This window comes from Podarcis melisellensis, assembly GCF_964234715.1.
Source record: "Podarcis melisellensis genome assembly, chromosome: 16".
NCBI classification, from domain to species: Eukaryota; Metazoa; Chordata; class Lepidosauria; order Squamata; family Lacertidae; genus Podarcis; species Podarcis melisellensis.
The window spans coordinates 41626249-41637416 of record NC_138533.1 but is presented as its reverse complement, the minus strand read 5'-3'; the positions used below and the strand labels follow the sequence as shown (position 1 = coordinate 41637416).

The 11168-nt window shown below is 52.1% G+C and overlaps 1 protein-coding gene across 1 annotated transcript in view; it reads left to right on the top strand.

Annotated features, from left to right (window-relative positions):
• The first annotated feature begins 6344 nt into the window (after window positions 1–6344).
• SEZ6L (seizure related 6 homolog like) overlaps window positions 6345–11168 on the top strand; it is a 141162-nt gene continuing 136338 nt past the window's right edge. Inside the window, 3 exon segments of the mRNA XM_081892900.1 lie at window positions 6345–6512; window positions 6515–6587; window positions 6720–6929. Coding sequence (XP_081749026.1) covers window positions 6360–6512; window positions 6515–6587; window positions 6720–6929 — 436 coding nt within the window. The 5' untranslated portion in view covers window positions 6345–6359.

Genomic DNA, 11168 nt, shown 5'->3' with positions numbered 1-11168 from the left:
CTACCAAGCTGTTTAGCAACCGCTCTCTCAATCACCTTACCCAGGAATGGAAGATTCGAAACCGGGCGGTAATTGGATAGATCTAAGGGATCTAATGATGTTTTCTTTAAGAGCGGGCGCACCACTGCCTCCTTCAGTTCCCCTGGGAATGTCCCGGTGCCAAGGGACAGATTGATGATATCCCCCAGGGGGGCCCGCACCTCGTCTGGACACGCTCTAATCAGCCAGGACGGGCACGGGTCGAGAGGACAGGTGGTGGGCTTTCCAGCTCGGAGGAGTCTGTCCACATCGGCTGGGGATATCCAGTCAAAGTGGTCCAATACTGAACCCGAGGACAGTCGAGGGGCCTCCAGTTCCTTTATTGTATCCAAATTGGCAGGGAGGTCATGGCGGAGCAACAAGACCTTCTCCGCAAAAAAGCTCGCGAATGCCTCACAGCTGTGTGTCAAATTGTTATTTAAATTTGGCTGTCCTTCGAGGGACGTTAAAGACCAAATTATACTAAATAATTGCGCCGGGCGAGAGCTAGCGGATGCAATGGAGGCCGAGAAGTAGGACTTCTTCGCGGCCTTCACTGCCATCTTGTAGGTTTTCATAAAAACCCTATAAGATGTTCTTGAGGCTCCGTCACGGGCACCCCGCCATACTCGCTCTAGCCGTCTGTGGTCCTGCTTCATTTTCCGGAGCTCCTCGGTAAACCAGGGAGCCCGGTTTTTGCGGGGTCGCAGAGGGCGCTTAGGTGCGATCTCATTGATGGCTGCCAGGAGCTGGGTATTCCAGGCCTCAACAAGCTCAGTCAATGAGTCGCCAGGGGGAAAAAGGTCCCGCAAGGCTTGACGGAATCTATCAGGGTCCATCAGCCTCTGCGGGCGAGCCCAAATTGGCTTGCCACCCAAGCAGGGTGGGGGTGGAACGTCAATCCTGGCTTTCAGAGCATAGTGATCAGACCATGGCACCTTCATCGAAGGAAACATGATCACATCTATACCGATGCCAAAGATCAAATCCAGCGTGTGGCCTGCTTGATGTGTGGGGCCCGAAACAAACTGGGAGAGCCCTAGTGTCGCCATGGAAGACACCAGGTCCAGAGCCTGTGAGGAGGGAGTGGCATCAGCATGGATGTTGAAGTCCCCCAATACCAATAGGTTAGGGAACTCCAAGGCCCAGCCGGCCACCGCCTCCAGCAGGCCTGACAGGGTGGCTGCTGGTGCGCTAGGTGGCCGGTACACCAGCCAGACAGCCAAGCTCACCTCGGAGCCCCACACTAGGCCAACACATTCAATGCCGGGAATCGATGGCGATGGTAGAGCCCTGAAAGAACAATCTTCCCGGATTAATAACGCCACCCCTCCCCCCCCGGCCCACAGTCCGCGACTGGTGGAGGACAGAGAAGCCCGGGGGCGCCATCTCTCGTAAGGTAACAGTATCCCCTTCGCGCACCCAGGTCTCAGTCACACATGCCAGGTCAACCCCCTGCGAGGTGAAGAAATCTCGCAGGGTGGCGGTTTTGTTGCCTATAGACCTGGCATTGCACAACACCAGTGACGGAGGTGAGTAATCCTTGCTCACCCTACCCTCGTCTCTCGGGATGGGGCGCAGATTGGAAGGGGTACGAGCATATCCGTATCTCGATCCCCTTCGCCTATGACATCTGCCCCCACCGCCATACCTCCCTCGCCCCTCCACAGTAGGAATCCCAAGCCTCATATTCGCCTCCATTTACAGAATATAAAAGCAAACAAAAAACAATTACACGAAAACAAAACCAATCCCCACCCCACTCCACAGTCACCCCACCCCAACCCAAAATAAACCAAAACAAAATAAAAATGCATAGATAAAAACCACCGCTTATGGTGGTACGACAAAGCAAAAAATAAAAACAGTTTAAAACATATAAAAACACTTCAAATAACCGCTGCAGCAGCACCAGTGTCCCCAAAGCTGCGGCAGTGGTGAGCGTGGGCCCCGCCCCCTGGCCTGATGGAGAGTGGGCCTGCAGGGGGAAGAGCCCTCCCCACAAACGCACGGCAAAGCGGCAGCAGCAATGTTCCGAGGCCTCCTGAGGTGGAGTCTGAGGCCCGCCCCCAGGCCCAAGATGGAGAATGGGCTTGCAGGGGGAGCGGTCCTCCCCAAGACTCACCGGCAGAGCGGCAGCAGCAGTGTCCCGGGCCTCCTTGGAGTCTTTTATGGATGCAGCAGCAGCGATGTCCCTGGCCTCAATGAGGCCTCTTAAAGCCGTGGTGAAGGTGAGCCTGGGCCCCGCCCCCTAGGCCAGATGGGATTGGCCTGAGGAGGGAGAGGCCTTACACTCCAAACACTCACGATGCAGCAGCAGTATGGAGCATGCAGGGCATCTCTTGGGCAAACTGGGCAAATGAGAGAGAACTAGATTTATCAGTGCATGTTGCATCATTCCCTGAACCGCAACCTGGTCATATGAATTCACTCTGAGATCCTGCTCCCACCTGAGGCCACAATGCTCCTCAAGAGAGAAATTCCTCCATCTTCTCACTTTGAAGGCAAGCCTGTGGGCCAATCAAGTGAAGCTAAGATACAGGCCAATGGCAAGAGACTCATTCTGGCAGCAAAAACCATCAGGTGTATTGTTGCACTTTAAAGATTAGCACATTTATTATGGCATCAGCTTCCCTGGACTACAGTCTACTTCATCAGATGCAGATTTATTATCAGGTCCCCAAACTTGGCATACCCCCCCCCACCAGGTGTTAAGGTATTCTTTGATGCTTTTGCTGCAGTAGACTAACACAGATGTAAGTTCTCTGAAAAACTTTAGCAGGCTTCTTTGATGACGTTGGGGCTCTTTATTGGCTTGATGGAAAACTTAACTGTGCCCCCATTTCTATTTGGCTCACGACTCTTCCTAAGCTAGACCCCTCCCTGGCCTTGCTCTATGTACTCTCCTGAGAGTTGCTGCTTGGCTAGAATAGGAACACAGGAAGCTGTCTGTCTCAAGTCAGACCATAGGCCTCTTTTGCTCCGTCCTGTCTACTCTGACTGGCATAATCTTTCCAGGGTTTCCAACAGGAGCTTTCCCCAGCCCTACCTGGATACACCAGGGATTAAACCCGAGACCTTCAGCATGCAAGGCAGACACTCTGCCACTAGGACACATGCATAAATGGGTCCTGGAACTCGGATTGTGCTTCTTGCTGGACGGAGGCTAGAAAGGGATGCCACCGTGTGTGTAGAAATGAGCGTACTTCTTTCCTCCACCCACTTTTGCCTCTGGCCCCTCCCACTGCCAGCATGTGGCCCTTAAAAAGTCACCTAGAAGGGAAGGTGGCCCTCAGGTTGGTAAAGGTTCCCCGTCCCTAGCTTAAGAAATGCAATGTGCCTCTGCTACAGTGACATTAATGTTTTCTGATCTTAAAACAAAATAAAATACTGTTACCTGTATTATTTTACTTGTTTACAGGATATGAATGAGCAACATAAGAAGTACTGGAGTGAAAGGAGAGGTTTTATTTCATTTTATTTTACAGTGTGTTAACAAAAAAGAGATGTTGATATGGCAGCAATGACCCTGGCAGGATGTCTGCATCCCTCCTTGGTAAATCCCAAGCGCTTTCCTCAGCAAGACAATTTGGCCTACAAAAAATGGGACAACAAAGCCCATCTTTTGCTGCATCCCAGCTATTGATTGCCTCTCTCTCTGTGTTGCTCTGTCCTCCCAGTTGAGTCAGCAGGGATTTTAGTGAAGGACACGCAGAGCCCCTGCAGCTCAGAGAAGAGCTGCTGCTTGATGAAGGCATGACGTGTCTCCAAGAGCAGGCAGAGGCTGGTGTGTGTATAAGAACTGGGCTGCCTGGGCTCTGCACACAACTGGCCAGCTGCTGAGGCCTCACTGGAAATTTATTTGCAGCATTTACTTATTTCATAAAATTTATTTTTTTTAAAGCCCCAAGGAGGTTGACACAGAGAATGAAATAATAATAATAATAATAATAATAATAATGCTTTTTCACCAGATTAGGGCTCAATGTGGCTTACAGATAAAATAAAAACAGCTAAACATAGAAGGGAAAAACAAGCAATTAAGCACAAATTACACACACACACACACACACACACACAGATAATTACAACAAAAACAGCATGGCAGCAGGAGCCTCACTAAATGCAATCAGTTATCCAAGGTCTCTTGAAAGAGGAAGATATTGATGTCATCTGCCAGTGGAAGCACAGCAAGAAGGGGGCCAGTAGCTTCTCTTGGGAGGGAGTTCCCAAGTTGCCTGGGAGCAGCCACCAAAAAGGCCCTCTCCCGCTTCCCCACCAAATCTGCCCAAGAGCACCCTAGACCAAGAGAAGGGCCTTCCCCAAGATCTCAGAACCTGAGCAGGTTCATATGAACGGAAACAAACTTTCAGAGAGCGTGTGCCTATGCAAGGCAATGAAAACAATGAAATGATCAGTAACTCTTTAAAACATTCAAAGGGTAAAATCAACAATAAGCTAAAAACATCAGCCTTCTCCATGTCTGTATAGGCTTGTCTAAACAAAAATGTTTTTAGCAGGTGCCAAAGAGTACAGTGAAGGTGCCTGCCTGGTGTCAATAGGAAGGGAGTTCCAAAGAGCTGGTGCTGCCACACTAAAATATTGATTTCTTCCAAATGCAGAATAAGTATTATGTGGTACCTGTAACAGGGCCAGTTTCTCAGCTCAAAGCAGTCAAATAGGCATATATCAGATAAAGCATATCACAGGAAATTACAGAGAGGTGGTTCGATTTTTGCAACCTTGGACTTTCCCCCACCACCAGCAATTAGATGCCAGGGATTTCAGTTTGGGTGTAGCCAGGTGTCCAGCAGATCATGGGGCCTGCCCTGATCTTATGGTTTTTAAAAACCAACATCTTGGGATGCAAAGAGTGATGCTGTTGAATCCCCAGTCACAGCCCCATTAACGTTGCCCAGCATGCACCTACACATACAAATCAGCACATGCAAATTAGATACAAATATGCACCATGGGCCTGCTCCCTAAGTCCTTCATATACCTAGCAATGCACCTGATTTTGAGCATGTAGACATGCGGCCTTACTTCCTCCTCCGCCATTTGCAGAGTGCAAGAGCCACACACTTTTGCTGAAACCCAAGAACAGGGAATCCCTCCCTGCCTGGGAAACAGCTCAGCTGTCTCTTCTCTTGACTCATCTTTTATATTGATATCCTGGGTGATACTGCTTTGTGATGACTGTTGCTGAGGTAACCAAAGTCAGCATAATTGCTGCTGCTTCTTTTTAATCCAGTAGGTTTATTAAACAGTAGTGTCAACATAGCTACCATTATCATACGTGTCAGATCACATTGTTGAGGGATTTGCTTTCACACCTATTATCATAGTGTAGGATCCAACACAGCCCAGAAACAGACAGGGCAGGATCTGTGCCAGTCTTCCCCAACCTGGTACCCTCCAGATCTCTTGGACACAGCTTCTATCAGCCCCAACCAGCTGAATCCAGTGCTGGCTGGACTGATGGGATCTGTAGTCCCACTTTGGAGCACCATGTTGGAGAAAACAGATTCCATAGGAACATAAGCAGAGCCTGGCTGCTGGATCAGGCCAATGGTGCCCCACCTAGTCCAGCCTCCTCTTCTCACAGTGGCCAACCAGGTGCCCCTAGGAAGCCCACAAGCAGGATCCAAGCACAAGAGCAGCCTCCTCCCCTCCTGTGACTTCCAGCAACTGGGATTCAGAAGCATCCCTGCCTGGGGAGGCAGGTGCAGAGCCATCCTGGTTTGGAGCCACCAATAGTCGTCTCCTCCTCCATGAATTTGCCTACCTAGATAACATCAATCGAACAGTTGGGGTAATACATGGGTTGTAAAAGACCTGCAGCATTTATCCTGGACTCTCAGGACCCCCCTGTGTGTGTGGAGTGTCATTAGGATACTTCGCAAAAGGGGCTTCTGGTCGGTAGAGCATTAGACTCATCTCAGGGTCCTGGGTTCGCTCCCCACCGTTCGAGGCCTTTGAAGGGTTCAACCTGGTTGCAGAGTAAGCGCTCTGCGGCGGTGGCGAGGGGGGCTAGGCGGGGTCACAGGGGGCTAGGCTAAGTTTGGGTGGCTAGGTGGGGTCAGAGGATTGCTCTTCGGGTCCCCGCGCAGAGGACATTCGGGAGTTTTAGCAGCGCCTCGATGTTGACTGAATGCTCTGGACAGGGATATGGCGGCGGGGAAGTGAGTGGGTTGGGTGGGACCGAGGCTGGATTTCCCTGAGTGGCGGGTGGCCGGAGAGGGTCTCCGCTGAAGGTCCTTGGAGCTCACGCGTCCTTTCTTGAGATGTACGGAGCTTGACATGGTCTGATGATCAATAGGACGGAGGGATTTGTGGACATGGTGTGCGGATCTTACGAGGTTTCAGAGACGCTTCGGACTGACAAAAGAAAGCTTCGTGGAGAACTTAAGTCTCCTGCCATGATTCACGAGGGAAAGGCACTCTGCACGTGCTCAGAGGCGCTCCTCGGCTTCTGCTTCCCCTGCTCCTCAACTGTGCGCCCTGGCACTGGGAGAAAGAGGGTCGTGGGTTGGAATTACATCCTGGAGCCTCTCATCGAGCGGCGGGTGAGGTATTTTCCTGTTGGGGTGGCAAAAGGCGGGGCAGATCGACAGCCCTGATAATCCCCTCCCTCCCTCCTTCCCTCCTTCCCTCCCTCCCTCCTTCCTTCTCTCCCTCCTTCCCCCCTCCCCTCGCAGCTCCAGCGCCGATTTGCAAAGGAGGGACTTCGTCGCTGCCGACGCCACTACCGAGCCAGGCTGGGAAGAGAGGGAGCGGTCCGCTGGGCTGGGCAGCAGCTCGAACCGGACCGGGACCGGGACCCAGCACCATGCCGGCCCCCCGAGGGCTCGCCCTGCTCCTCCTCCTGCTGCTGCTGCTGGGCACCCACGCGGCCAGGCGCCCCCAAGGTAGGACCTGCGAACCAGGAAGGAGGGCGGCTTGGAAGGGAGGGGGTCCCGTTTCTCTGCTCGGTCTTTGTCCCCGAGGAAGGGGGACGTGCCGTTGCCATTGGGGAGCAGCGCTGTGCTTGGAGGGGTGTTCAGGAGTCACTCGCCGCTTACCTGTCCGCTGGAGCTTTGCCCCCCCCCCGCCGCCTTGCAAGCTGGCGCTCAAACTTCCAACACGGTGCAATGGGGATGGGTGGGGGTGTTATTGCGCCCCACCCCTATCTGCCTTTTGAACTGGGACAAGCGAAGGATAAACTGGGGGAAGAGGCGGAGAGCTCGCGCTGCGCCCGCGTTTGCGTCTGTGTGTGCGGACGTGTGTCCGCTGCCCGCGGCGGGACAGAGGCCGGACAGAAGCCTGAGCAGCTTCTGGGAACAACTTTGCTGGGGGTCCCGTCAGGAGGAGGAGGAGGGGAGGCGTGCAGTGGGCGCAGCAACCCCCTCCCTCCATCACTTCTGCACTTCCTACCTTATACCTCAGAAGCAGCTGGAGACGGGGCTGGTTTGAACATCGGAACCAGACTTTTACCCAGACAGACCGTGGGTCCATCTAGCTCAGTAGTGCCTACACTGACTGGCAGCGGCTCTCCAGGATTTCAGGCAGGAGCCTTTCCCAACTGAGCCCGTAGGTGCTGGGGATTGAAACGCAGACCTGCTTGCAAGGCGGACTATCTACCGCTGAGCAGAAGCAGCGCTGGGGACGGGTCCAAGTCTCGCCCCCGCTTTCCGCTCCATCCAACGCAGGTTGACTTTAATTTCAATGGGGCTGCCTGCCTCCAGCGGAAGTATGGGCAGAGAGGCGGCGGAGTGGAGTCCGCCGAGTCGCCGATTGCCTCCTTGCTGCCCCTCCGAGCCCTGGGCTCTCGCTCTCTCCTCTGCCGCCCGCGGGACTCCAGGCTACATGATGCTTGGAGGGCCGCGCTCGCCGCCGCACGAGAAACGCACGAAGCCGCCCTCAGCCAGGAAATTTCCTTAGATGTTGCCTCCAAGCTCAAGGCTCCGGCCAGGCGCTTCTTCTGCTCTCCCGCCTCCATCACTGACACGCTGGAGATCAATGGCTCGCGCGATGCCCTCTCGGAACAACCCGCTCGGGGCTTCCATGAGACGCGGGGCGCCGCCAGGAAGGAGATCAGCGGCGACTAGGCAGGCAAGCGCCTGGCGGCTTCCTTTCCTTCCTTCCTTCTCTCCATCCCAGGCTCGCTCCCGCCCGGCGCCCCCGCGCTTGGTCCGCTGCCCATCCTCGTCGGTCGGTCCCATCTCATGCCACGCAAGGCTGGCGAGAACGGGGGCGCCTCGCTCTTGGGCCTGCTCTTCACTTGGGTACACTCGGAATTCCCGGCAGCCCCTTTTTTGCTTTTTCGCTTTTTTAATCAGACCAGTTTCTGGGTCTTTGTGGGTGTTTTCCAAAAAAGGAGAGCGGCCTGCCTTTTGAGAGAGGTTCTCTGGGGGCTGTCCCAGTTGGGCTGCTGGAGGGGAGGCTCCTCAAGCCGGAGCATCTTCCTTGCAGGCAGGAGGTCCTCGGTCCAATCCCTGGCAGTATCTACAGGTAAGGCTGGGAGAGAGCGAGCCCAGCCTGAAAAGCGGGAGGGGCCCTGCCAGTCAGTATACTATAGACAATACAGAGCGAGAAAGACCAATGGTCTAGGGCAGGGTAGGCAACCTAAGGTCCGGGGGCTGGATGCGGCCCAATCGCCTTCTCAATGTGGCCAGCGGACGGTCCAGGAATCAGTGTGTTTTTACATGAGTAGAATGTGTCCTTTTGTTTAAAATGCATCTCTGGGTTATTTGTGGGGCCTGTCTGGTGTTTTTACGTGAGTAGAATGTGTGCTTTTGTTTAAAATGCATCTCTGGGTTATTTGTGGGGCCTGCCTGGTGTTTCTACACGAGTAGAATGTGTGCTTTAATTTAAAATGCACTCATTTTTTTTCTAAAATATAGTCCGGCCCCCCACATTGTCTGAGGGACAGCCCATGGCTGAAAAAGGTTACTGACCCCTGGTCTAGGGTCACAAGGCAGGGCTTATGTTAAGGTTATATTGTTTTTCTTCCTTCCTACATGTACTCCCTTTGGGGAGAGAGGGGTTCAGGACTGTGTGTATGTTTAGAAACTGACCTTCCTATGCACACTTACTTGGAAGTAAGCCTTCACAGAAATAAATAGGATTTTCTTCTGAGTAGACATAGGGTCATGCCATCAGTATTCCAGAGTGCCACTTCTTTCCTTTAGAAAGGTTTAACTGAGCCCAATTTCAGAATTAAATAAGTAAAACCGTCTTCTGTCCTGCCAAGCTCTCTGAAGTGTGTCAAACACAATGATTTCCACTCTCCCCATCATTTTCTGGCCAAATAGAGAAAGACAGAGGAAGCAGATATTCCTAACAAGATGAAAAGCAAAGGTGGCCCATGAAGGGGGTGAGGGAATCCAAAATCCATAATAGGGCAATGACCTTTGTTAGAGTAACCACCAAACTTTCTAGTCCTCCATAACTCTTCTTCAGACTAGACTCTAGTCCCTAGGTGGTAAACAAGGGGGGGGTGGCTGATGGAGAAACCATGGAGCTAATCTTAAGAGAGGGGTGTTGGAGGAGGTGGCAGCCATCTGAATGCAATTCAAATGCACTGACATAGGAGCCAACTCCTAGAGGCTGAGGGGTCTTTACTCCCCCAATAAAATATTTGAGCCCCCCCAAAGTTGATGGGCATTGTGATTCAAATGGTATCCATGCCTCGCATCAGGTGGTCAATTATGCAGAGCAGGGCTTACTTGGGCCCCCCAATATTTTATTCAAGTTGGCATTGAATAATTAAGTCGGTTTCCTACTCCTAGTGCTGTTTTTTTTAAGGTGTTGGTAGGCACCATGAAGTTGTTTCAGTAAGGTGGGAAAGTGTGCCTACTCCTGTTGTTGCAAATTTACCTCTCCCCCCCCCCACTGACCTTCTCTTTGAGCTGAAAGGGGCAACTCCTCCAAAATACTTAATGGGTGAAATTTAAACCTGTGTCTTCAGATCTACCCCTCTTTTATGTGCTGGATTTTCCTGGTCAAAAAACTCTAAGACTGCTGTAGCCTCTGCTGTTTTCTTTTGGTAAAAAAAAGGAAAGATGAAGGATGAAGGGTAGAGAAGAGGTCAAAATTGGGAGTGGTCATTGCGGGGGGCACCTCCTCACAATATCCTTGAGTACCCCCACACACACAATGTGAGAAGGCCAGGTACTTTCCCCCCATGATCATTCAGGCTTGTAAACTGTCTCTGCAAAATAGCCTTTGATGTGGCTGGAGTGATCCCAGCAGCTACATTTCTACCTGCAGGTAGTTTTAACTAGGGATAGTAAGTATCTGCCCACAAATGCTGCCAGGAGAAACTTTGCTGTGAATTCTGTAACTGTGAGTCCTACATTGCAGGGGTTGGACCAGATTACTGCTTGAGTCCTTTCCAACTCATCTCTGTGCCTTCGTACTTTGGGAATACTGGTAACATCCCAAGGCGACTGTCAATAGGACCTATTGATCAACAGCTCCACAAATGCCCTGAACACATTCCTCCCACCCCACTCCATGCCACAGGTCTTCCAGGAAGCCTCTTTTTCTCAAACTCAGTATAAAGCAACCAATATTTAAGTCCCCGGGCAAAGCAACCTTCCCCTGGGCGGATCCCCTGGATTATCAAAGAAGTCTGGGGCAGCGGATCTTTTTCTCAGTCCTCCTGCCCTTGTGCAAAGAGGACCACTGGAGCTGTGGGGTTGGCATAAGATGTACCAGGGGGGACATTTTCTTTGCACAGAAACTATGCTAGCTGGCATGAGCTCCCTTACTTGTGAGCTTGTGGCAGGCATCTCCCTGTTCCTTTGCAAGCTGCAACAGCCTGCAAGTTCATTTGGGAAGAGACTATTTTGAGATGGAAGCCAGCATCACTTTTCACTGGTATTGCAAGATGCCGGGCTGCTGACTGCCCAGCTCTTCGGAGTCCCATCATGTGACCAACTGGAAGCCTGCAAACATCCCTATGTGGTCACCTGAATCTCATTTTTGCATGCCAAAACACTCCCATTTGGGAAGGGGCATTGAAGAGGTCTTCTGTCCTGGATGTTGCTGTCATAGGTCACGGGCTGCTGTGGACACACAGCATGTTTCTTGTGGCTTTTCTCCCAGCTTTTGCATGTTGCTTCTGTCACTTCTGTTGGACATCTGACATTCTATCTTCCATG